Here is a 26,247-nt window from a genome sequence, read left to right as displayed (position 1 = left end):
CATTTTTGAAATGACTCCATATTTGTAGAGAAGTACTTTTTATAAAAACCATGAAAGTACATAAATACAAGTTTATTTACAGTATTTATGTTGGTTTGAATTCCTTTATGTCTGTATCTGTGAGCTAGTGGCCCTGCTCTCTCTGTACTTCACCACTTCCCCCTCTTGCTCCAGTCTTTAGGAGTAAAATGCAAGCATTTGGGATCAATGCGGAGGTGGCGCTTCTGCATGGCACGCTCGTGGCCTTCCACTATGTCCTCGGACAAGGTGAGGATATATTGACCCTGCAAGGGAAGAGCAAAATCAATCACCATGAAAGGCCCCTTCAGTATCTGAATATGCAAAGAATATAGCTAATTATTCCTTTTAATTGGAAGTGATTTCTTACCTTATAATAATTGATGAGGTTGAGGTATTGAAGAGTTGATATCACGTCCTCTTTCTTGACACTCGTGATCTCACTAATTTCACTAAGAACAATAAAACCGAGAACACTGCTAGAAATTTGTGCCTACAAAGTATTTCTTTAGTACAATACAAAGAGTGGGCACGCACTTGATGGTGATCTGTGGCCGTTCTCCATTCTCTGATTTGAGGTCCATGAGTATCTCGAGAATGGTCTGGGACCAGTATGAGCGGTAGGAGAGCAGGCCCAAATCAGACAGCGGTTTCTCTGGGGTACCCGTCTTTCCTTCCACCTTTGAGAGCTCATAACCTTGGAAACAGAGATGTGAAACAGGGGCCATGACGTTTAGGGCTAATTATATTTCACATAAAATATTGATAAATTTTGCTTATTTTAGGTAAGCAAAAATCTTACCTCACTAAACAAATTTGACAAGTCCAGAAGAAGTGTAAAATTACTCACTGAACTCAATTAGTAGTTTTCCATAGCCTCTTCTCTGATAAGGTGGTAACGTCAGAATACAGGCCACATTATAGTCTTCTGTTGATTCTTTCTCCTTTAATAAGAGAGGAAAAAAGACATTAAAGTCATCATGAAACAGAAGTTACGATAGTCTTTTCTTCATTATTGTGACGTATATTCGAGTGAAACAGCTTCTCGAACAAGACAAAATGTAGACAGAGACTTGATTTTGTCCATCTGGAATATGGTTTACTATTGCTGTGATGTCATGTTAATGATAGGTTGTTCCACCCTCACACCAGTAAACATCACCAGAGAAGAGAAGAGATGTCATTGCAAGAGGGAGGCAAAGTTATTTTAATTAAAGAGGGCACATTTATTTCATGGTGACTTTAAAATACAGTGGCCTCAAAGAGTATTTGGACACTTTACATTAGAGAATATCAAAACAAGAGGCATTCATTTTAAATAAATATAGCACAAGCGAATGTTTGAAGGATTAAAAAGCAAACAGATGCCAGCAGAGAGGGAATATACCTTTGAGAAGTAGCCAACTATATGAAAACCCTTTGAGTCATACTCCGTCATAACATAGAAGAGGAAAGGGTCCGTGTCGTAGTACAGGGTCTTGTGGTCCAGGAAGCATTTGGCCAATAAACACAAATTTTGGGAATATGCCTGTGCAACAAAACAAAAAAAATCAAAGATTTAAAAGACCATCAAGAGACCACATAGATGTACCGGTACAGTACATACTGCAACAGTGCACAGGACATTATTAGTGGAAGGAAAAAAATTATTACACACCTTGTTTTTCCTGCCATCTATTTCAAAAAAGGAGATGGTTCCTTTGCGGTAGATCTCATTTCCTGGAGGATGCCGAAGGTTGCATTTTGTCTAAAGGTTACAGGGGGAGAAATTGTATATTAAATGTAGTGCAAATGATGAACGGTATGTGAAACTATACAATAACAGCTATTTAAATATATGGTCATATTTATTATTGTCCAGTGAAATTTAGTGGGTCATTTCAATAGGGTTCCTCCATGCTATTGAGGGTTATGCATGAGGGCGGAAATGTTCCCCACGCAGATTTCGCTTGTGTTCAAGTTGGTCATGGGAACTTTCCACACTCATCAACAGAAAGCTGCTTGGTTTGGAAGTATGAGATACTACTGACAATGGACTTTTTATTGCCTGTGAAAATTCGCCAAGGTGACCGCACCTTAAGCTTGAGTCTTGAAACTACTTACCAGGTGTCTTTGAAGACATTTGAGGCTCTTGAGGTATTTGAGACAGAATTCACAGAGGTAGAGAATGGGCAGAGAGGTGAGCTCCTGGGAGTATGGGGAGAAGTACCACGGCTTCAGCCTGTGCCGGCCCAGCTCTATACAGTTTATGTTCTTCATTCGCGTCACGATGTCATCATGACTGCGGTCTGACACCAAACTACCGGTCATGCGTGGGGCAGATGGGATTCCATCTGAACTGTCCTGAGAGTCCTGAGATCAGAGAGTAGTGTTAGGGAGAATTGTATGAAACATCGATAACATGAAAAAATTAATGTCTTTCATATTCAAAAATATTTGTGAGTTTCATCTAAACTTTTGCTTTTCATTGTCAATGTCAGATTTGCCCGATTTCCTTATATCGACATATATATTGATAAATATATATACTGCATTTACAGAATCCATTGTATCAAGAAACTGTGATTCTTTAACAGCCTTAAGCCTCCATTCTAGCAAGACACGGAACAAAGCAATGGGAAGTAAATGAGCCAGACCTCTCCTGGCAGCAAATAGACGGTGGAGCAGCGGGGACTGTTATTCTGGAACACCTTTACCATCTAGAAAAACACAAGGGGTTGCAACGTTTTAGGACACTTTAGAGGAGTAGGGTAGTTGATGGAGCAGAAAGAGTTATATTTAATTGGAAAACATTTGATGGATTTGGTTTTGATTTGAAATCAGGTACATCATCTTGCTATCTCATTAGTAGTCAGTGTTTTTTTTTTTAAGTAAAACTTTGCATAGCACTGAATTTGTTTAACATAATAAACAAAGTTTTTTTTTTTTCTTCTCCATTAGGTCACCTGATGGAGTTTTAGGTCAACATTAGGTCACCTGATGGAGTTTTAGGTCAACATTAGGTCACCTGATGGAGTTTTAGGTCAACATTAGGTCACCTGATGGAGTTTTTCGTTTCCTTGCCACTGTCGCCTTTGGCTTGCTCAGTTGGGGATATTCAATTGAATTAATCAATGAATAATACTATTGATTAGCATTACCAAATTTGGATGTTTTATTATTATTTTAACTTAATACTGTGAAGCTGCTTTGATACAATCTGTATTGTGAAAAGCGCTATACAAATATTCTTGACTTGACTTGACAAAGTTCCTTCATGAGAAATAAAGGAAATGTGCCCTAAAACACATTTCTAATTCCTAACATCTTACAGCACCATGTTCTTGCCAAATAACAATAAAATGTGTGATGTTTAATTTTAGGTTGCAGGACTTACCTCATCTGTCCCTCCACAATTTTTTCTTTTTCTCCCTGGCTGAGGAGGAATGAGATGACGCTGAATGGACATTGTGCCATTCTTCCAGGTGGAAGAAGCAGAGGAAATAAAGAAAGGTTTGATTGTTAAATAATATTTAAAAAATGACTTTATATACTTACAAAATAATAATAATGAGGATTATTATTGATGTTGTTATGCAAGAAGAGACACACTGGTCTAAAAATTGTTTTAAAGTAATTTCTTACTGTTGTTAGAGAGGTGAGTGGTTCATGCTCCTCTCTGGATTTAATGCTGAAAGGGGAATCTCTAATTGTTGGATATACAGAGGCCTGACTCGCCTCTGCAGAACCAGGAAGTGAAGGCACTGGAGTCGCTGCGGTCACTTGTGTTGCCAAAGAGACCGACTCTGCTTTCCTTTTCTGTAAGATCAAACAGAAACAAGAGTGTTAATTTTTTTATCTTTAAAAGGCACTAAAATCCATCATATATAAAAACATAACCATGAGTGAACACCTGCCACTTACCTCTTGAAAATAACTAAGGAGTAATAAGTAATGAGAATGACTAATGGGGTCTGGATGCATTGAGAGCTTTTACATAAAGATTGCAAAATTCATAGATTTGCTTTAGAATTAATAAAATATCTTATCTGAAGGGATAGTTCACCCAAAAATGAAAATTATATAATTAATTACTCACCCTCATGTCATTCCAAACCTGTAAGATGGATGAACTATCCCTTTAATTCCATGTGCAACAAATACTAACAACGTATCGACTATCTTAAATGTGCATTTCAACGTTTCAATCTCATGTAATCCCTTTAACAATGCTACCATTATTGTGGGATAAATCTCTTTAAATTAGATGTCACACAAAAGGTTCTGGAATCTGCAGCTGAAATTGAGATGAGGCAAAAACTGCTTCCCTCACACTGTTTGAAAATTGTATAATGAGCTTATTCAAACTAGTCTTTAATTCAGCCCATTCGCCGTAAACTCTTGTAGGACAGATTGATCAGTAAAATACAATGGGCAGGGTTCGTCTGTACCGGTGTGGGGAGGGTTTTGCCTCTTGAAGGAGCTGAAGCAGACTGACCGTGGAGATCTAGACTCTTCTTCTAAATTTAAACAGAAAGTGACAAGATGGTAAATGGACTGAAAAGCATGCAATTTTGAACAAAAACTGTGAATGTTAGATCTTTTTATCATTGATGTGGGGGAGTTTTTTTTCTACATTTAGTGTCACTGTACAGAGTAGATTCTCTTACCACGTCTCTCTCTGGGGAGTTTGGCCGAGACCCAGGCAGGCCATTCTTCATGGGAGTCTTCGCCTCCTTCTTGGGAAACTGGAGCTTTTTCATGTCCAGTCGGTCTGGAGTAACCCATTCGTCCAGGCGCTTATTGACTAACAACAAACAACAAATATAGTTTAGTTTGTTCTTTCCAATTAATGACTAAATAAATGGAATCATGCATTATGTAAATATTAACACTGGAGGAAAGAAATTAGGTAAATGACCAAAGTATTTAGTCAGGCTGATAGTCAATACTCACAGTCAATATAGTGGACATAGTAAAGCTTTCTCCCAGGGATGTCTTTGACACTGAGAATTTCAGCCAAAGCTATGAAGAGACGAAATTATCAATTACTTTTGGACAAGCAAGCAGTTATATTCCTAAATATACTTATATACTGCTATTTACGTGTAGCTAGTTTTGCGCTTGTGACAAATGTTGTGTTTACATTCTATCCGCAGCTGTCAGGCTGATACTTACGCCATTCGTCTTCATTTTCTTGATTTTTTCGCAGCACAGGCAGTCGACAGCCCTCAGTGATCTCACCCTATGAGGACATAACGCAATTATGAATCGCATCGACCAACAAAGACAGGACAAATGTTATTTAAATCGCGAATAAAACAACATAAAAACCATCCGTCCGTACATTACTCACCGAGTGATCCGCCATCTTTTTATCTGGCGCACATCGAGTGACGCGCTAAACCATAATAGATAATAAAGGTTTTATTCACATGGGGAAAAGAGTGTAGAAAAAAACACACGTAAAAACCAAAAACAAAATAACCTACTAAAGATTACATTTACATGAAACTCATTATTCTTTATATATATATATATATATATATATATATATATATATATATATATATATATATATATATATATGTATGTGTGTGTGTGTGTGTGTGTGTGTGTGTGTGTATCTTTAGTTGAAATATCTGTATATTTAAAAATAGATATATCTTTAAATATATCACAAATAGTTTGGATGTAGCCTACCAGGTTCATGTAAGGGTCTAAAAGTGCATAGCCTATAATGCAGAATGACCAGAACACAGAGCAAAATGCAATACTTGTGAACATTGTGGTTAATAATAGTTCAGGTTAAATAAGTGAGTATAATCCTGTTAGGGTTTCTGTAAAAATGTTTGTTAATTTTTATTGGAATCTGACTGTCTGCTGAAATCCTTAGCTATTTTTCTTGTTTATCTTATCTAACCTTCTGTGCTCTCTACAGCTCTAAAATTGAGATTATTCTTCTGGAAATAAATGGAATAATGATCATATTAAATATTCCTTAATATTTTTTCTGTCTGAGACAATTTTATAGTCGTATTATTTCCTGTTTCACTTTTTTTAAATGCTTTATTTGAACATTCAGTTTATGAACATTAGAGATATGAAAATTAGAACATAACAATAATTAAGAACAACACTGATAGAGAGAATAAAGAAAACATGAACAAACAATGCCATAGCTCAAATCAGAAAAAGACCGAAACTAAAACAAGAAGAAAAAAAGTAAAGTAAAGAGGACATTTCACAAATTAATTAAAAAAATTACACATTGAATACAGTAAAAGGTTTTTAGGCCATGCGAATTGTACATGTTCTAAAAGCTTTTTTGGTAAGCGAGAGTGAAATTGAAAGTAGGCCTAACGTTTTATCTTTTGTAACAATACTAAAACAATAGGTTTACAATTCGAAAATTTACATGTATGAATATAAAATCTACATAGAAAGAGAATTAGGTTTATTATAAAGCAGCCATTTGGATTCGCTTCAAACAAAATCCAAAAATAACAGATGTAGGATTCATTGAAAAACCTAAACCAATTAACATCTCTCCAGAGCTGAAAAGTAGGCTATAGTTGCACGACCAAAACAAATGAAGAAGAGTTTCAGTGTCATTCTGACAAAAGGAGCATTTAGTGTTAAAATCAGATCCAAATATTTTCTTCAGAAAATTGTTGACTCTTTTTTGACTGTATGGAAAGGGTGATATTTTTTACATCACTAACACGTCACAAAAACCATTGCGTAGTTCTTTAAAGGGTGGGACGAGATCTTTGATTGGTGCTTATATTTTAAAACCACTCTTCCCGCCCATCAGCGCAGGCTCCCGATTGGCTGTTGAGTCTTTCCTTTGTAGTCACAGGTCGCATCCGGTTCGTGCGTCGACGGATACAAAAAGGAGAAAGCAAAAATTCTCGCTAGGAGCCGAAATACCGAGCTATGAAATCAGGGTTTTAGTTATTCTTTTTGTGTATGACCATATTTTAGTTTATATTTAGTTCTTAGTCATGAGTATAAGCCACTGATGTTTTTTATAGTAGTATTCGCAGAGCAGTTTTAGATGGTTGGATCCATTTTATGTATCGGGATTAGTTGCCGTTTTAATTGGGATTGAATCTTCTCAGGTCTCACCTCGTCTCATGTGTTAAAGGTCGTCCTCGCGTAAGTGTAGTTATATTTTAACAGTAGCGGTAATCGTGTGTTTGTGGGGTTGGTGATGGCCACATCGGCCCTGTACGCCTGCACCAAGTGTAACCAGCGGTTCCCGTTCGAGGAGTTGTCGCAGGGCCAGCAGCTCTGTAAGGTGAGAGTACACAACATCCACGTACTGTTTACATGCGCTTCAAGAGTCTCGGGGGAAAGTGTGTGTACTGTCTGTGTTAAGTAATGGGGTCACTCTCAGAGTCAGACCTCTTTGTGTTCTTACTGTTGCTTTTTGGTATAGTCACATTTAATGCGCGATGCCTGACCTATACACTTTACCCTGACATTTTATTCAATTCACTTACAATGTGACACCAAGTGTTTATTAATTAATTTGTTAAACAACATTTCTACAAATTCTGTTGAGTTAGTTTTACTTTGGCACAAAAAAAAAGATTTTGTTGCAGTACTAAATCCATATTCTTGCTCTATATCACACGTCCACCTGTTTACATCCAGTTTATTTTGAGTTGTTTTCTTTAAATCGTGTTTATTTATGGCATAAGACAATGATGACATCAGCACAGACATATTTATGATTCTTCTTAGCTAAGAATGCATAAATGTGTTAGAAACAAATGGTGGGAACAGATCACTGATTTCATAGTGTACATTATAAACGTTTTATATTCTTATAATTGTTTTTACAATTTAACAATTATCATTATTGGACATTATTGTCCTAATGTCTAGTATTGATGCAATATTTTCATGCTTTTTTTTTCAATTTAAAATGGTAGGCTACTGTCAGTGATTGCCTTCATTCTAAATATTTAAAAAAGTACATAACCAGTAATGTACTTAAATAAATCTACTGGAGAAATCGGGCATTATGAGAAATAGCAAGTATTCACCTCATACATTATTGAACATACATTGTTATTTATTACATACAGTATTTTAATAATAATATAAAACACAAACAAGACGTTCTCACAGCTGTTTGTCTCTCACAGAATTTGGAAGCGATTGGAATAAGAACGACCTAGACAAGTGTATTTTGGGAATTAATAATTGGGAGAGATCTGTCAGCAGAAGCAGCCCTGATGATGAATAGACGATTTGTATGGAGGCATTTGATGACTAAACTAAAGTGTCCCAAGATGATGTCTGTTTGGGTCGCTTTAAAAGGGTCTGATATTGTTTGGAGTATTCGCATATGGGCAAAAAAATCCAGTGATCCATGCTCGGACCCCTGAAAAGGACCAAGTGTGAAAACGCCTAAAGATGCAGTCATACAGTATATCAGATTGTAACATGAATCATATACTACACAACACTGCCATTGGTAGTTTTTTACGTGGCCTATACACCTATATTAAAGCACATTTTAAGTTTACACTATCATTGGTTGTTTTTTCCTCCTAGGAGTGTCGGATCGCGCACCCTATTGTAAAATGCACCTTCTGCAGGTCAGAGTTTCAGCAAGAGAGGTGAGACACTCATATACACAATCAGGGTGGGAAACTAAGTCTTTTCTCACCAGCCACAGTGTCTACTAAACATGTATCATCCTATCTGCGCTAATGGAAGATCTTTCCTTTTTCTCAGCAAAACCAACACTATCTGTAAGAAATGTGCACAGAATGTCAAACAGTTTGGAACGGTAAGTTCATGTGAGTATATATGTTTAAATGACTGGAAATCCCGCAGATGAATGCACTAACACACATCTTTTCTTCTTTTGTCAGCCGAAGCCATGTCAGTACTGTAACATCATTGCTGCATTCATTGGGACCAAATGTCAGCGCTGCACCAACTCTGAGAAGAAGTACGGCCCTCCACAGACCTGCGAACAGTGCAAGCAGCAGTGTGCCTTCGACAGGAAGGATGAGGGAAGGAGAAAGGTGACCAATCACATACACATTATTATTCAGTCTTATTACTCATCCACACTCTGGCTGTGTTCTCTTGACTGCATGTGTGTGATGTGATTCATCGTGTTCTGACAGATTGAAGGGTTACTGTTTTCAGATTTCAGCACATTGAAAGCTCAATCATGTCTGTCATTAATTACTGAGCAAGTTGTACAAAACTGGTGTTGGTTTATGCACAAAACAGAACTGAATCATTAAATCCCATTCCTTCTACCAATGTTCACAGCTGATCACCCAAATGTACTTATTTATGATCAGCAGTGTATTGCGTTCTTAATGATGCATGGAGTAGTGGTCAAAAGTGATATCCGGCCTAGAAAAATGTAGATCTTCACCCTTTATTCAAATATTATTAAAAATGTGTTAAAGATTTTGCAAGCATGTTGCGTAGTAGTTATGCTTGGAGTCCATTTTTATTTATTTATGATAATGCAATGAAGCATGCCAAATGGTGCAGACATAATTTTTGGCCAGACTGGCATCCAGAAAAAAAATTGATTAAAACATTTTTTTTATTATTATAGTAAAATAAAATTGGTCTTTTTTTGCCAAATGATTTTGTCAGCTAAATACCTTAACCAAGTTTAGTGCTTTGTTCTTCCCTCATAGTTAAGATATTAAATATTTTCCTCATATTTTGATGGTTTAATCAAACTATCTATTTGATCTTTCTTTGGGTCTATTTTTTTACATTTAACAATATTCTTTCTGGATATTCTGTTCGAAATTACATTGCTGAAAATATGAGTTAAACCCTAAGCTGAACTGCTGCAGCACTTGTCTTTTGATCATTTTTAAATATTAAGTATCAAATTAAACATCAAAGGTGTATGCGTCATGGCAAAATGCAAACCGAGTGTGCAGCATGTGTATAATAAGAGTGCACAGTTTTATTGTTAACTAAAACTATAAAAAACATTTTTGTTAATTTAAATGAAATTATAAACTGAAGTAAAAAGGGATCTAAAGCTAAATAGTAATGTTAAAATAGCACTAAAAAATGATCAAAACTGCATATAAAAGTATAATAAATGCTCTATTATATAAATAATACTGATGCAGAATTCTGTCTTTCTGCAGGTGGATGGGAAGCTCTTGTGTTGGCTTTGCACACTGTCATATCGTCGTGTTCTACAAAAAACAAAAGAGCAACGGAAAGGCCTTGGCTCTTCCCACTCCAACTCTTCTTCCCTCAGTGAGAAGGAACATCAGAGACACCATCATCATCACCAGCACCACAGACACGGAAGTTCACATCACAAGTAAGCCCGAATTATAAAATACAAATACAAGCAACCGAAGCGCATGAGCACTAGGGGTGTAATGGGACTACCGTTTTTTGTTTTTTTTTACCCAATTTTTGTGTGAATTTGTCCTTTTTAAGTGCAAAAAGACTTAAAAGCGAACTCGATTTAGTATTCACTTGCTGTCTGAGACGCAGCTTTTCCACACAACTTCACACACAGAGCGTGCAAATTCTTTCACGTCGTCTTGCGTTTGAATGTTTAAATTGGCAAGGCTTAAAAACAGGCAATGTGTGCTGTTTCGGTCTCACCTGCCCCTCACGCACTATCAACACCCCTAATGAGCACCCAACAATAATGTTAGACGACTTTAACTTCGCAGTACTACTTAAAGTTATTGGCGTTAATCACAATAAGCCACGAACAAGGACTCAATGCGGTGCTCGCACCGACGGGCACACAGCTGAAGCACGCGCCACGCACAGATGCTGCCTCGCATGCGATCTTGTTCAATTCTCTTTCACAGCTACACACACAATTGTCACACACAAAAATGCACATCGTGTGGAGTATTCAATGTAAACCGAGTCTGATATGTCATACTATGCGATTGAAAACAAATGGGAGAAAATCGGATGTGTAACCTACAAAAACGCCTCGTGAAAAACGCCTCTTAAATTGTTGCCATCCGTTTAATTAATGTTAATAATAACTTGACTGAATCACTTTTTTTAAGCTTATTCTGAATCAATGTACATTTAATTTGTACAGTGAAAACTATACAGCGTTTTATTTTTACATTTGATTTAATTTCGGTAGTATTTTTTACTACGTTTAATAAACCTATGCAAGTGTACCTGAAAAACGTTTTAGTATTTTAAAATTTCATTTGTATATTTTTCTATTTTATTTTTCCTATTGTTTGTAATTTGCTTCTTTGTTCCTATTTTTAATTTTAAAAAAAAATTGCCTGCCTTGCTTTACTACAGAAGAGTGCGTGTAATGATTGTAGTCAGCTTAAAGGGCATTTGTTTTATAATATTGTGTTGACTAAATTGGAAAGAAAAACTAAATACATTTCAAGGTTCACATTTAATTCAGTTTTTTTCTTTTCTTCTAGACCTATTAAACTGTCTACCGCAGTCAATTTAGAAAGTAACACAAAACAGTAAACTACAATCAAAATGCACATATCGAATCGAAATTTAATTAAAAATGGATAATCAAGTAACCTCAAGAATCTAATCTAATCGCGAGGTCCCAAAAGATTCCCTCCTTATTGCTTATTGAAAATGCTGTCACTGTGTGTGTTACAGAATGAGTGGTACTTTAAGTCCAGAGCAGGATCAGGGGCTGTGGAAGCAGAGGTGAGATGTGTCTCCTTTACATGCACACTAGGGGTTGAACCGACTAGTCGACCTTAATGCAATGCCGTGATGCTTTAAGCTTGACACCGACTAGTCGCGTTGATCATGATGTGACACTATGATTGTCACCATCAAGTGTGTGGAAATACTTCACTAAAAGATGAAGCTTGTAAAAATTTCACTTGCAAAGTAAGTCTGTCCTGAAGTACAACAAAAGTGCAATGCACATTCATCTGAAAAGGCATCCGCTAACGTTAGGAATGGAAATCATCTCGACAGCAGTCAATTGACCCTTCCCAGGGAGTTTGATTGACAGGCGATCTGATCAATCATAATCCGCCATTTCTGTCCGACAAAGCAGTCAGGAGAGTTAGTAGATTAACGTTGGAGGATTTGAACTTGAAAAACGGAGTGTACTGATGCCTTTCCGCGGTTAAAACAACATTCCTTATGTTTATTCATGTTTATTTGATGCTATAAATTAACTAGAAGGAAGAGATGATCTGTTCACGAGCAGCTTTAACAGAGGCTCTACAACGATCTGTCAGACACATCACTGTAAACAGCCACGAAACGGTATTTATTGTTTAAACTTCTTTATAAAATGACCAAATATGAAAGTTGAGACTGTTTCATAGTAAAAGTAACCTGCTCTGTCCTCTGTTAGCGCGTTGTCAGTGTCCTCTCTGCTCCGCGATGTATATTTCACTGCGTCGGACATAGCAACAGTAACTAAAGGGAGCAGGTCTTGGTGAACGGTCAATTAGAAACTTCACTAAACATGCAAACCATGATCGAAAAGTAAAAACTGTGAATGAGCAGGACTGTGACAGTGAGTAGGCTTACAGCCTATCTTGCGTAAATGACATTGTTATGCCAACATAATGCATCAATAGAAATTTTTTGCACTAAAACGGGAGTTATTGTTGCATTGTTAACATTAAGTTGCAACATATTATGAGCTGTCTGTCAGCATCTGTATCATTTTCTGCTAATAAATTGCAAATTGTGGCATGTTGGAAAACAGTCCCATCTCTTGTGTTTTTATGAATGACGTTTGTGACTATTCGACGTTGACTCGACTTTAATGTCATAACAGTCGACTTCAAAAAAATCTTGAAGTCGTTCAACCCCTAATGCACACACACTGCTGTTTCTATTTGGCTGTAGTTTAACGTTCAGGATGGTCGGTGTCTCTTTGTCCATGCTGTGGGATTGTGTTGAGATGGATTGACTCTAATTTGCTTCTCTTATGTAGCATTCAGAAGGAAACGCCAAAGAAAAAACCCAAACTAGAGACAAAGCCATCCAATGGAGACAGGTAATTCTCATTGCAATTGTCCCTTTATTTGTCGGTTTCTCAGTGTGGACAGGCTGACACAATCGTTCTTTCAATGCCCAATGCCACATTTCTTTTTCTTTCCCTCCAGTAGTTCAATCACTCAATCAATGGATTCTGGAGGCACGGATAACTTCATCTTGATTAGCCAACTGAAAGAGGAAGTGATGTCTTTGAAGCGCATGCTCCAGCAGAGAGACCAGACCATCCTTGAGAAAGACCGGAAGGTAACTTGTGATGCCACTTCCTGACTTTGGCGCAACATTCACATGGAGTCCAGTGTTGTAGCTGTAGCTCTTCCAAGCGACAATATGACTCACTGAATCAGAATCGTATGACTCTTACAGTCCTCGTTTATTTATATATGATAAATGAGATACAAACTTTAAAATGAGATACAGAAAATAGTGCATGGAGATTAATGGATCCATAAATGTGTTAATTAACATTATTAGACTCTTTCTGAGTTTCATCCTGCTGTCTGTGATCATCCACCCACATCACAGTCCTTTTGCTGCCGGAGATGATAATTATGCTGCTGAACGGTTAAGCTGTTACTAGAAGTGTATGAGTGAAGATATAAAAATTGTATTGATGTAGATTTGGGTTTGCATTTGTTGTGTGACTGTGGTGTATTTCTTTGAGTTGCAATACAATAATTCCAATTGAACTTCCTATGCAGTGTTGCCAATACAGTTTGCAAAGAACATTTTCTGAATTTGTTTACATTTCAGCTGACAGAGCTGAAGGCAGACTTTCAGTATCAGGAGTCAAATATGCGGGTGAAGATGAACAACATGGAGAAAGCACACAAAGAGGCCATGGAGCAACAACAGGTTAATTCATTTCTATATTAATAACAAATGGCAAAGATAATGGGATCTATATACTATGAACAAACTTCATGAAATTAGCCCCAATGTTGGAAGAAGTTTCTATCAAATCTCAAACCGATGGGACCAGATTGGTTATACCCATTGCAGAATAGGCCATTCCAGAATGACACAAGTTTTTAATACTAGAAGATCCACCAGCATGTTCTTTCTGTCGAAAATCTTTATCATATCACGTTTTATTAGATTGTTCTGGTTTTAACCTTTTTCATTCAGTCAAAGCAACACTAAGGAAGATTTTTTTTTTACCTTAAAATAATGTTTCTAAAATCGTTTCAGTGGTTCATCAAGTCGTAACAGGGTGAAAGCGGTCCTTAATCTGCTATAACCACACTATGTAAGATTGCCAGATCAGGTCGTGTTTCTGTAGTTCTAATGAGATATGAGAAAACTACAAATTTGACTTGCTTTACGTCAAGCGTTACAATAGTCTTTTTTTTTTTTCTTTTTTTTTCTGATGTCGCAATACATCATACTTTCATAAAATCATGCATACCATATCAGGCATGCTTTACCTTATCTGTGGACATCGTTCATTCCACAGTTAAAAGTTCCACAGTTCACGTTAAAAACAAACTAAAATCACCACACATACTAATAAATGAAATTAACTGGTGACAGGAATTGTCATTATCAGTCAGTATTGTCATTGTTAAAACTGTGGAAACTGTCTGTTTTTTGATGAACACTTTGAAAGAAGTCCTTTATGCTCACCAAAGCTGAATTATTCAGAAATAGTCAAATGTTATTTATTCCTGTGATGGTTAGAAGCTGAATTTTTAGCATCATTACTCCAAACTTCAGTGTCACATGATCCTTCAGAAATAATGTTATGCTGATTTGGTGATCAAGTAACATTTCTTATTGTTATCAATGTTGAAAAAAGTTGTGCTGCTTAATATTTTTTGTGAAAACCATGATATATTTTTTATTTTTCGATGAATAGAAAGTTGATTTATTTTAAAAAATCATTTTTTTTATTGCATCCTTGCTGAATTAAAGTTTTTTTTTTTTTTTATTGTGTGTGTATGTATAATTCACTAACTGTGGGTTTGTGTTTGTCTCTCAGGGGAAGAACAGAGAATTGTTGAAACAGGTTGCTGCACTCTCGAAAGGCAAGAAGTTTGACCGCAGCAGTAGCTCCCTGCTGTTACCATAGCAGTGACCTCACGCCATTACAATGACCCCTTTCCCTGATGTGTCATTACTGTGAGGAAGCTTCACCCTCCATTGCTCACAGGCTCTCTGTGTGTTGTTTTATTATTCTGATGATGTCACATATGCAAAAATCTCAATTATTATTATAATTTTTTGTTTGTTTTCTTTGGCTGTTCTCAGCGGTTTTAGTAATCACACATATTTACAAAACAGACAGAACTGTATAGAGCCATTTCAGGAGCCCTGGCTGATCACAGCCTCAGATCTCATATGCAAAACATTTCAGAATTTCTGAAAACAGACTGTCAGGAAGCAGAAAGTGCTGTCAACAAATAAATGGAAATGTTATGAATTGAACTTGTGTCTGATATACTGAACAGTTTTTATAGATGCTCAATTCATCTCTCTTTCTCTCTCTTGACTCACTCACACACAGAAAGACTGTATTATTGCATGTCTTACTGCCTGGTCAACTGTGTGGTTTTGTATATTAAATAATCACTCTGTTTTGTTTGGCTTCGTATTAGTGATATTTCAGAGATGAATTTTGCAGGCCTGTATGAGATGCTGCTGTTTTAGTGAGTGAGCCTCTCTTATGTCCCTCCATACATTTGCATCTTTTTACTCTCAGACACTTTTGTACTTTTTTTTTCTGCAACAGACGTTTCAGGAATATTAAAGCTAGTAAAAACTTCAGTTTGTGTGCGTATCTTTATTGATGCATTCAAATTCGTGAAAGTGTGCAAGGTTATAGTTTTGCATTTTAAAAGTTTTTTAAATACTATTCCGTACTCTTTCAGTTTAGTTTTGTTTACCATTCAGTTTTTATTTAGCAGGCACATTAATTAATTTTAGAATGTGTTGTAATTGTAGTTAAAGAAGCAGTTTAGTTCACAAAACTTTAACAGGTCTTTATCTCTGTACTGAATTTGTTATCATAACAGTAGGCTATCACAATGATCGGAGCCTAGGGGAGAGGAGGGCTCATTTCATTCTGATTTTTAAGTGGTATTGCAAAACCTGCTATAGGATCCTGTTCTGAAAAGTAGGATGACAAAATAACGAATTAAAATAGTGACGCCTGAACTATATTAGTGATTAAGTAAATGCTGACCATTCACACAGCGGGTCGCCTCATCCGGGTGCTTTTCATGTTCACATGCCCAACCAAATATGATTTATTTATTTTCGTGTGTGTGTGTTTTTAGGTAAGATCACTTTAATTCGCTTGTGAGAAAAATGCCTGTTGTGAGCAGCGTATTTTACCATAGACATATTTATGTATTTTACAATGGGACGGGACATTTTGTGCGATGTTGTATCCACGCAGCTAGGTGTCAGTATATGTCCATGTCTAACATTTCGCAACAACAATATAAAACCTTAGTCTTTGACTTTTGTTGTCAGTATTTTATGTGTATTTACACAACTTCATACAATTTTCCAAAATAATTCCATTTATTTGTTGCAGATTTTAAGTGTATTTGATTCTCGCTTCTTCGCTTCGACGTTTGTCGCGCTGCGGCCACCGTGACTCCACATACACGTGACTGCAGTGTGCGTATCGCGGTGGCTGATGGGATATAAGTGATGAGCAACAACAGAGGCTAATCGCAAAAAATAATAATACAAACTTGCTTGATTTAGTTAGTTGTTTAGGGTTAGTACGTTTAATTTGTGTTCTCGTTGATACGTTCAGAAGTATACGCGGGATTTATATCGTCCTTCTGCAGGTGAGTGTAAAATAATGTAACACAAGTAACGCAACGTAAAGCGAGCATGTTTTTTATCGATAACATAAACATAGAAACAGTCAATATTACAGACGTTAAAAGGGCGTTACACGTGTGTTCTGTCATATTCATTAAACAGGGAAAATGTTTCTATGTTCCTTGTTTTTAGAAAGGTCTATAAATTGAGTTAAATCATTCCATTTTGTCTAATTTAATAGTTACAAAGAAACCGAAACAAATTATCTACATGATCCTAAAGTAACTTATCAATGCGTTATTACATATATTGAGGATCACATACGGTTGCTTTAATTTCGACATAGGCTAAGTCACACATTCTCATGCCAAAAGGAACATTTAGTAAATAATGTCTATATTTTACTTAAAAAAACAAAACAATGAGCAACAGTAATTTATGCACAAACGCACTTTTGTATTTTTACAATTGTGGTCAAAAGTATACTTCATGTGTTTATGTGAAATCTCCATAGTATAGAACACTTCTAAACTTTATCAGACACTTAACTGAAGGTGTCATATAATTAAGTTGATGTTATAAATCATTTGTTTCAGGTAACCAAACATGACCACAGCAGCAAGGCCAACGTTTGAGCCCGCGCGAGGAGGACGGGGCAAAGGAGAGGGTGATCTGAGTGCTTTGTCCAAACAATACTCCAGCAGAGACCTGCCAGGACACACCAAGATCAAATACAGGTGAAGTTGCTGTTTACAGACTTTCTTTTGCAGAAAAATCAATTATTAGGGGAGAATTTGCCGAATTGAAATCTGCTTGTCCTGATATGCTTGTGTCTCTGCAGGCAGCCCACTCAGGATGCTCCAGAAGAGGTGAGAGCTCGTGATTTCAGACGTGAGCTGGAGGAGAGGGAGAGAGTTGCTGTTAAGGGCAGAGATAGAGGACCAAGAGGTGAGGAAGCATGTTCATGTGACTTTTTTTTTTTTTTTTACCTTTGTTCGGTCAAGATGTTCATTGACCATGATCCTTTACTGTTTTCTTCAGAACACACAACTTCGTCATCATCGTCTTCATCCTCCTCCAAACGGCCACGTCTGGATCAGATTCCTGCGGCCAACCTGGATGCTGACGATCCCCTCACTGATGTACATACACTTTCTTATATATACTTAGGCGTACGGATTGATTTTGGCTGTAGTTTAAATGATGTGTATGTTTTAGGATGAAGATGACTCTGACTCCGGCTCTGACAGTGATGATGACACTGCCGCCCTGCTGGCTGAACTGGAGAAGATCAAGAAGGAGCGAGCTGAGGAGCAGGAGAAGAAGGTGAGCCTCACTGACCAATTATCACCAATTTTTTTTTTTATCATATCAAATAATTTCAGCTAGGGCAGTGTTTAAAATAAAGTTTTCTTGACTTTTGATTCTCATTTTGATGAACTGATATTGATTCTTAAATCTCAAGAATCAATCTTTTAGTCAACACCATTGTGGCGCTCTTTAATGGGCCTTAGTTTCAGCGGCAATAGAACAGATCATCTTTTTCTCTTTACTAGTTATAGCACAAAATAATCCTGAATGAACATCAGAAGGTATGTTGACGGATACAGTAGAACTTACCAAAATGTATAATGTCTCATAATCACTCAATGTTTCAACCGTGAAAAGATTTCAATAAATCAGCATGTAAACATTGTCACAAAATGGTGCATTTAACTTAAAATATCCATGCACTGGCTATAGCTTGATAGTTAGAAAAATGAACTGTAGAGCGGAGCATTTTGCTAAATATATGCTCTATAATACATATTATGTATGTATGTACTTGACAAATTCCTCAGTATTTAATGAATGTTTAAATTAAATTATCATGAAAACAGCCACAGTATAAATGTTTATATTTCAAAACCCAATTGGTGTAGAAACATAATTGTCACTAGCCGCGTTTCCATTACCCTTTAAATTGCGTGAAAATACGGCCAACGAAAACATTTCAATTTTGCACAATCTCCCATATATCGCAAAATAAAAATGACGTTCGCATAAGGTGGTTTTTCAGGCAGTTTGAAAAAGGAATATTTTGCAAAACTGCAATGGAAACAGTTTTGTTTAGATTGCGTGGTATGTTTGGACAGAAGACAAGACAGAGTTCTTTATTAAACATATAAAAGACAAATGAATTATGGGAATACTGGATTCTAAACTAAAGGCCCATTTCCACTACACCGTACCAGCTTGACTCGACTCGCCTTTGTTTGGTTTTCCACTGTGTAAAAGTACCTGTACCTGCTTCCAGATACTTTTTTTCGTATCACCTCCGGCGAGGTTCTGAGCGAGCTGAGGCGATACTAAAATGTGACGTGAAAACACGGCAGACTGCTGATTGGTCAGAGAGAATCGTCACTATTCACTGCGTCATAATTGCACGCGCCAGACGGAGTATCCTGAATAACCCCGCCATTTTTAAATAGTTTGGCCAGAGATTGCGTGATATACCTTTTACTAATATTATGTAAAACAGCATACACTCGATTTCCTCCATTGTCCTGTGTGTGTGTGGGTAGCGGGTGTGTGTCGCGTAGAAGATTACGTCACGGCAGTTTCCTGTGGCGTCGCTATGACGACCAGGTCCTATTGTGGAGGTACTATCTGGAAAACGGAGCGAAAAGCAGGCCGAGTTGAGCTGGTAATGGTAATGGTAATGGAAAGCGCCATAAGAAATGCCACAATCAAGACCTCGAAGCAGATATGAGGGAGAAACACCCAGATACACCTCATACGCAGCCGCTCCCAAGTATAAGGGTCTTTCCTTGCCATTAATGCTTGGATAACATGCCTATATCTCCTTCGATTCAAAATAATGGCTAGTGCGGTGGCTGGGATATATTTTATTTGTTGTTTATTTGAAAAGGGACAGATACAAAAAAAACATAGATTATTACATAAAGAACAATCCGATGCCTGTATCACATATGTAAACCTTACAAAATCCGTTGCCATGATTTTCGGAATGACTTATCGTGAGAGCAAAAAATTGTTTCAGTCGCATGACATCGGTTAATGGAAACACCGTAATTTCGCAAGAGTTTTTTTTATAGACATTTAGAAAATATTGGAAAAGTTTTGCACAAATCCGTAATGGAAACGCAGCTACTATAAGGTTATTATAGTTATTGTAGTATTATTAAAAACTGCCTTGAATATACTTTATCTGATATATATTGCAAGCTTGTGAATCTAAATCTTGACATTTGAGTCAATACCAATGATTGTGGTCACCCTGCCAGGGTTTCTTTTGTGATAATGACCAGCCTTCATGTGCATTTATGCCTTTCTTAGGCTTGATATGTTATTGGCTTGAGTCTTCACGGTTTTTGTTGTTCTTTGTGTGATTAAGGAAAGGGAGCAGAAAGCAGAAGAGGAGAGGATACGTATGGAGAACATTCTGAGCGGGAATCCACTGCTTAACCTGGCAGGCCAGCAGCAGCAGCAGCAACAACTACAACAACAACAAACGCAGATCCAGAACACATTCAGTGTGAAAAGAAGGTAATTTTGTGGTGGAAAAAATAAATAACAAGATTGTTTGGTCTTCTCCTTTAAAGGAGAACTCCGGTGCAAAATGAACCTTTGGTCTAATTACACATTGTTACCTTGTCAACCGTTATCTGAGATTTGTTTTCATGATTATCGAATGTAAATAGTTTTATCTCTAAAAACAGTTTAGCCTATAACGCTAGTATATGGAGCATGGAGTAATGACAAATAAAAATCGCTTGTTAATACCACTAACAAGGCTCAAAATAGCCCCACACTAACACGGTAGCATAATGAGGGTCCCTACATGCAAACCGAAGCATTGAGAACTGTGTAAGTGTCCAGACAGTTTAATAAGAAGATATTTTATACATACAGTCAACTTCACGAATATAAGCAGAATCCATCTTTGAAAAACAGACTCTATCAGTCGAACTACGAACCGCCGATCCAAATGCGCTGAACTGTGTAGAATCTCATATGGTCCAGCGCATTTGGATCGGTGATTCGTAGATCGATTGATAGAGTCTGTTTTTCAAAGATGGATTCTGCTTATATACGTGAAGTTGACTGTATGTATAAAATATCTTCTTATTAAACTGTCTGGACACTTACACAGTTCTCAATGCTTCGGTTTGCATGTAGGGACCCTCATTATGCTACCGTGTTAGTGTGGGGCTATTTTGAGCCTTGTTAGTGGTATTAACAAGCGATTTTTATTTGTCATTACTCCATGCCCCATATACTAGCGTTAAAGGCTAAACTGTTTTTAGAGATAAAACTATTTACATTCGATAATCATGAAAACAAATCTCAGATAACGGTTGACTAGGTAACAATGTGTAATTAGACCAAAGGTTCATTTTGCGCTGGAGTTCTCCTTTAAGTTACCTTCCAACTTATGTTGCAGAATTATACCCGAAGCAAAAAAAGTGTGATAGTCCAGCAGTATCAACAGCTCCATGTGTCCACACTAACACATTCTGTTTTTGGCAGGTGGGATGATGATGTCGTGTTTAAGAACTGCGCTAAAGGAGTGGATGAATCGCGTAAAGAAAAGCGCTTCATTAATGACACACTGCGCTCTGAATTCCACAAGAAATTCATGGAGAAATATGTTAAATAAGATGTCATGTTATGGAATTGTATTTGAGCAATTTGTAAAAGTGTTTTCCTTTAGTAAGTTTCACAAACTTTTTGAAATATGGTCTTTGTGTGCTTCCATTCAGTTGTTGCTCTGTAATAGAAATGTACCAATAAACAGAATGAAAAATAGAATGCTTATTGTCTTCTCTTTCTACTGTATGTGAACCAGTTGGTTTAAGTCATGTTTTACGACATTTCACTAATCCTGTGAAAGTGTATCTGTCTTTATCTTTCTTTTTCTTTTTAGTCAGAATGGCTTTTTACCCTGTTAAAACTTATTGTATTCATATCACAATATTAATAACTCTTTATGTTCATATATTTGACCAATTTTATTGCTCTAGGTCAGAACGTTTTTTTCTTTTCTTTTGAGTATCTGAAGCAGAGCCGCTTTGAATCAGTAGAGCAGATCTGACTTGTGTTCTTTCACAAGGGCTTTCTATTCTGTTCCCATCTGAAATTTGAGCTTTCATTTTCAGCATGTGTTATTCTCTCCATTCAGTTTTATTTATTTAGAACTTTTAACAATGTCTCAAAGCAGTTGTACAAAGTAGCATGCCTAACCACCCCTCCCCCCACCCCAAGTGAGCTAGAAAATGACAGTTTCATAGAAAAACTCTCTTAAAGGGGTGGTATAATGCCCTTTTCACAAGATGTAAAATAAGTCTTTGATGTCCCCAGAGTGTGTATGTGAAGTTTTAGCTCAAAATACCCCACAGATATTTTTAATATAGCACGTTAAAATTGTCACTTTATGACGGGTTAGCAAAAACGCACCGTTTTGTGTCTTCCTTTTAAATGCAAATGAGCTGCTGCTCACAGCACAGAGGGCGGAGCTTCAGGAGCTCGAGTCCTTTTACCTCACACAGACATTCACTAAAAATTGCACAAACTTTTAGCCTTTTATGTTCAAACCGGAGTCAGATGATGTCAATGATAGAGACTCAAGAAGAAGTGACAACATGTAGAATGCAACAGGACATTTCTGAATGGTTAGTTGATGAATTTATGTAGCTGATGTGTAGTTATCTTTTAGTCATTGATTAGCATATTCTGTCTTGATAATCTATAAATTGTGTTCGCGGGGGTGAGGTTTATGTAAATTCTAGGGTTGGTGATGTCACTAACCCGGGAGGAATGTTGTGTAGTCCCTACCAGCCAAACTTGTAGTCCTTAAAAAAACATTTCTTTAAAAGCAAATATCTCCCTTTGCTTTGAACTGAGCATTGTAACTTTGCAGATGTTGTTTATGCTCAAACAGCAGCATTTCACACTAACTCAAGTTAGAAAAGATCATAATCAACCACCCCTTTAATCTAACTAATATATCTTGTGAGAAACCAAAGTTTAAAGAGGAAACCCCTCCTCTTCTGTTTGGCCTTAATAATTCTTTGAAGTCTGTACATAGAATCAGAACTGTGCTTCTGTATCAACGGTTTGTCTAATATTAGTAGTCTCAACTGACTCCTTGGAAAGAAAACCAGCCCTGAAGGATGCGTTTAGATGTCCTGATAGCACACAAACGGTCAGTAACCGAGTTAAAACTATGGGATGGTTGGTTGTGGGCATGGTGAGGACAACGTTAGAAGCCCACAAGCATCAGTCAGTTATGTATTTATGTGGTCAAAGTTAATGAACCACTAAACCTGAGGCACATGTACAGGTCAGACCTGTTCTGAGTTGGCAGCTGTGTGAACCATGACCAAAAGACCCACAGCGTGTCTTCACTGATTATTCACTTTTTTTCTTGCAACAGTAAATGTGCATCAGCTGACTGGGTGTCTGAGTAATAGAACTATATGTTCTTCAAAGTTTGAGTAAGCTCTTAGCTCTGACGTGTATGATTGTGTAAGTGAGCTAAAGGAAAAACTGTTTGTCACAACTATGTGTGTAAAGGAAACACCTCCTGATATTCCCTCAAAAGTAAACGTAACCTCGAGTCAGAACTTCCTCCTTAGATCTGTCTTCTGATTGGCTGGGGCCAGCGGGTGGGCTCAAAATGAGGTTTACTGGAACTTTACAAAAGGCATCCAATCAGCCAAGAGACGGATACAGAGAGACAGAGAGAGAGAGAGAGAGAGAGAGAGAGAGAGAGAGAGAGAGAGAGAGAGAGAGAGAGAGAGAGAGAGAGAGAGAGAGAAAAGGGAAGCCCAAACCTCCTGTTGCAGTTGGCCGTCTGTCTGAAGAAGGAAAAGAAGAACTTCTGTGCACAGTGTTTATCTGTTGGTAAGATTTCAGCTTCCTGTACACTTATAATTCTTTTGCCTTGGGTTTCATGTTTGTCTGAATGAAGATGGCTTTCTTTTTCAGTTGTTTACAGTAATGTTATACTGTTTATCTGCAGTGCTGATGTTTTTGAAGTGAGAGCAGACATGTGTTTACTCTCAAGTAATATATTAATGTAGATTAAACATTTTCTGTATGTGAGACTTTATGGTTCAGAAACATTCATGGATGTGTAAAAGCCAGGTTATACTTTTTGTTTGATGGAAAATTCAATAAAATAACAAAATTCAGATTGGACTAACAGGTCTTAGTATATTAAGCCCTTGTCCATTTTAAACCTTGACCTTTTTTGTTGATTGGTTCAAAAGTAACACAATGTATTATATGTTTTACTTTTGTTGTTTTATGTTTTACATTATATGTTTATAGCTCCCTGCACAATTGTTTATGAAAGGAAATTATTTAAATGTTATTTAAACCCTCTTGTGCTCACCAGTGCTGCATTTATTTGATCAATACAGTTAAAATAGTAATATTGTGAAACTATTACAATTTAAAATAACTGTTTTCAATTTCTGTGATGGAACGGCTGAATTTTCAGCATCATTACTCCAGTCTTCAGTGTCACATGATCCTTCAGAAATAATTATAATATGCTGATTTGATGCTCAAGAAACATTTCTTATTATTATCAATGTTGAAAACAGTGAAAACCCGTGATCATTTGTTTTTCAGGATTCTGATAAAAAGAAAACTCAAAAGGACAGCATTTATTTGAAATATACATTTATAACAATGTTCTTTACTTTCACTTTTCATCAATTTAATTAAGCAACTGAATGATGATGTATTTATTTCCTTAAACAAAAAAATCTTGACTCAACCCAAACTGTTGCTTCACAAACAGACCAAACCACAACTGAACCAAAAAAAAAAGATTCTCTGATTCAGAGGGCTGCGTCTGCTATATATCATGCCAGATAAAGGTGATGCACCGTACAGGATGTGTGTCTAAAAGTTAACTCAGTCTTCTTGGACAGTTTTTCCAGATGTTTAAGTGGGTCATCTGACTTCCTGAACACGCTGCTCGAATCCCTCCAAACTGTGATGTCATCAGTTTGGAAACAGTGGCATTCCTGGATAGTGTTGTTTTAACTCATGCTGGTGGAGCATGTGTGTTTGTGCATGTTGATCTGTTCCTAGAACATTCAAGTGAAGCTACTGAAACTGGTTCTGGTGGTTTATTCGGTTTTAACATTAGGTCAACTCTGAAAGCAAGATTGAACTGCTCTATTAATGCAGTCTTTTTAACATAAGACTTAAAAAAAGCCTCAATAGTTGTGCCAAGAAACAGCCTACACAACCATTTCAGTTTAATCTGATGTCTTTGTGTGTGGGTGGGTGTGAGTGTTGCATAGGATAAACATTTAGTTTGTTAGTATACTAGCTATGTTCGGCCACAACCACAGATGTTTCTTGATGTTTCCTCAGGGTTGCTTGAACGTTAGTAGTAGTGAAATAGTTCCTAAATCAGCCATTCATTCACACGCACATGTATCGAAATCATACTAACTCTTCCTCTTTTCTCCTTATCGTTCATGTCTAATGGATGCCAAACTGTTTTTCTGTGTCTTCTGAATATCCCAGAGGGGTTTCTGGTCTAATTCGGGGTGTAGGATACAGTATATAGAGACGATTGAAGTTTCTTATCATGTGTTGTTTGTTACCATTTGTAAGTTGATGTTCATATGGAAATCTGTTGGTCTGTGTATGTTGTGTGTAGGTCATGTTGCCCCAGTGTGAGAGAGCGCGGAGTATAAGTGGACGTCCAGAAGGGCCGTATCGGGCGGTAGAAAGCGCAGATGCTCTCGCTACACAGGACTTTGAAGGCGTAGACACGCTGGACAAACTTTTTGCTCATGCTGTGAAGAGATTCAGTCAGGAACCCTGTCTGGGCACCAGAGAAGTCCTTGGTGAAGAAGAAGAAAAACAAGCCAATGGGAAGATCTTTAAGAAGGTAAATTCATCCAATGATTCAGTTCATTCTGTTTCAGTATCAACTGATCACAGTCATGATGTTAAGGACAGTTGATATAGAAACTTATTTGTGTTTTTGTTTGTAGGTGGTCCTAGGAGAATACAGCTGGATGAGCTATGAAGCGGTCAGCCAAGCAGTGGAATCTTTTGGCAGTGGTCTGGCAGCTTTGGGTCAACGACCAAAAAATACCATTGCCATCTTCTGTGAGACACGGGTAGAATGGATGATCACAGCGCAGGCCTGCTTCAGACGCAACTACCCATGTAATACAATCACAACACTTTTTTATGAAATCATACAAATTCAATCACTTACTCAACCGGGTTGTCAAAAACACTGTAGGACTAAAAGGACTAATTTAGGACTAAAATAAATTACTGGTTTTAACAGTGAGCCGTTGTATCATTCATCCGATTTGTTTTGACTACCCTGATTCATTCAGGAACGCCGCTACTTTTTGTTGCTTTGATACGCAATAGTTATTGTCCTTTAACTTTGTTTGGAACTATTTT

At 37.1% G+C, this 26,247-nt stretch overlaps 4 protein-coding genes across 7 annotated transcripts in view; 3 read left to right on the top strand and 1 right to left on the bottom strand.

The window, feature by feature from the left end:
- Positions 1-140: 140 nt before the first annotated feature.
- kat5a (K(lysine) acetyltransferase 5a) lies at positions 141-5,394 on the bottom strand. Of its 2 annotated transcripts, none has more exons than XM_079606900.1 (15): positions 5,354-5,394; positions 5,176-5,242; positions 4,954-5,022; positions 4,668-4,804; positions 4,449-4,517; positions 3,643-3,816; positions 3,395-3,475; positions 2,655-2,717; positions 2,122-2,370; positions 1,676-1,765; positions 1,406-1,546; positions 869-962; positions 556-715; positions 389-470; positions 141-284 (listed from the first exon to the last, which is right to left on the bottom strand). In XM_079606900.1, the coding sequence occupies exons 1-15, from the start codon at positions 5,366-5,368 to the stop codon at positions 150-152; spliced, it is 1,626 nt and encodes a 541-aa protein (XP_079463026.1). In that variant the 5' UTR covers positions 5,369-5,394; the 3' UTR covers positions 141-149. The 2 variants fall into 2 exon arrangements, with proteins under 2 accessions (XP_079463026.1, XP_079463025.1); XM_079606899.1 differs by having other exon boundaries at positions 5,345-5,386.
- Positions 5,395-6,779: 1,385 nt separating this feature from the next.
- Positions 6,780-15,774, top strand: fam76b (family with sequence similarity 76 member B). Of its 2 annotated transcripts, none has more exons than XM_079608574.1 (10): positions 6,780-7,300; positions 8,569-8,633; positions 8,752-8,806; positions 8,892-9,047; positions 10,158-10,339; positions 11,638-11,688; positions 12,947-13,009; positions 13,122-13,254; positions 13,762-13,863; positions 14,990-15,774. In XM_079608574.1, the coding sequence occupies exons 1-10, from the start codon at positions 7,214-7,216 to the stop codon at positions 15,077-15,079; spliced, it is 984 nt and encodes a 327-aa protein (XP_079464700.1). In that variant the 5' UTR covers positions 6,780-7,213; the 3' UTR covers positions 15,080-15,774. The 2 variants fall into 2 exon arrangements, with proteins under 2 accessions (XP_079464700.1, XP_079464699.1); XM_079608573.1 differs by having other exon boundaries at positions 13,119-13,254.
- A 510-nt stretch (positions 15,775-16,284) lies between these two features.
- On the top strand, positions 16,285-21,603 carry cwc15 (CWC15 spliceosome associated protein homolog). The gene is made up of 7 exons (XM_079606009.1): positions 16,285-16,811; positions 17,385-17,525; positions 17,630-17,736; positions 17,830-17,930; positions 18,007-18,114; positions 20,186-20,337; positions 21,322-21,603. Exons 2-7 carry the CDS (start codon positions 17,395-17,397, stop codon positions 21,449-21,451), a joined length of 729 nt encoding a protein of 242 aa, XP_079462135.1. The 5' UTR covers positions 16,285-16,811; positions 17,385-17,394; the 3' UTR covers positions 21,452-21,603.
- Positions 21,604-23,505: 1,902 nt separating this feature from the next.
- The window catches only part of acsl4b (acyl-CoA synthetase long chain family member 4b), a 7,576-nt gene continuing 4,834 nt past the window's right edge, over positions 23,506-26,247 (top strand). Inside the window, exons 1-3 of one of the 2 annotated variants that reach the window (XM_079606740.1) lie at positions 23,506-23,693; positions 25,481-25,714; positions 25,821-25,998. In XM_079606740.1, the coding sequence (XP_079462866.1) occupies positions 25,484-25,714; positions 25,821-25,998 (409 nt within the window). In that variant the 5' untranslated portion in view covers positions 23,506-23,693; positions 25,481-25,483. Of the gene's footprint in view, positions 23,698-25,480; positions 25,715-25,820; positions 25,999-26,247 lie in introns of both variants that reach the window. The other variant, XM_079606739.1, reaches the window with a different exon arrangement.

The sequence above is a fragment of the Phoxinus phoxinus genome, assembly GCF_949152265.1.
Source record: "Phoxinus phoxinus genome assembly, chromosome: 3".
Classification (NCBI taxonomy): Eukaryota; Metazoa; Chordata; class Actinopteri; order Cypriniformes; family Leuciscidae; genus Phoxinus; species Phoxinus phoxinus.
This window is presented reverse-complemented; position numbering and strand designations above follow the sequence as displayed.

Bases quoted from the DNA above. Each gene is read 5' to 3' on its own strand.
- kat5a (XM_079606899.1), bottom strand. From the start codon at position 5,368: ATGGCGGATCACTCGGTGAGTAAT. The intron at 471-555 runs GTGCGTGCCCAC...TATTGTTCTTAG, and splicing joins CGGCCACAGATCACCATCAA to TGAAATTAGTGAGATCACGA. The intron at 285-388 runs GTAAGAAATCAC...CTTCCCTTGCAG, and splicing joins ACCTCATCAATTATTATAAG to GGTCAATATATCCTCACCTT.
- fam76b (XM_079608573.1), top strand. From the start codon at position 7,214: ATGGCCACATCGGCCCTGTACGCCTGCACCAAGTGTAACCAGCGGTTC. The intron at 7,301-8,568 runs GTGAGAGTACAC...TTTTCCTCCTAG, and splicing joins AGGGCCAGCAGCTCTGTAAG to GAGTGTCGGATCGCGCACCC. The intron at 13,010-13,118 runs GTAATTCTCATT...CTTTCCCTCCAG, and splicing joins AAGCCATCCAATGGAGACAG to TAGTTCAATCACTCAATCAA.
- cwc15 (XM_079606009.1), top strand. From the start codon at position 17,395: ATGACCACAGCAGCAAGGCCAACGTTTGAGCCCGCGCGAGGAGGACGG. The intron at 18,115-20,185 runs GTGAGCCTCACT...TGTGTGATTAAG, and splicing joins CTGAGGAGCAGGAGAAGAAG to GAAAGGGAGCAGAAAGCAGA. The intron at 20,338-21,321 runs GTAATTTTGTGG...TGTTTTTGGCAG, and splicing joins ACATTCAGTGTGAAAAGAAG to GTGGGATGATGATGTCGTGT.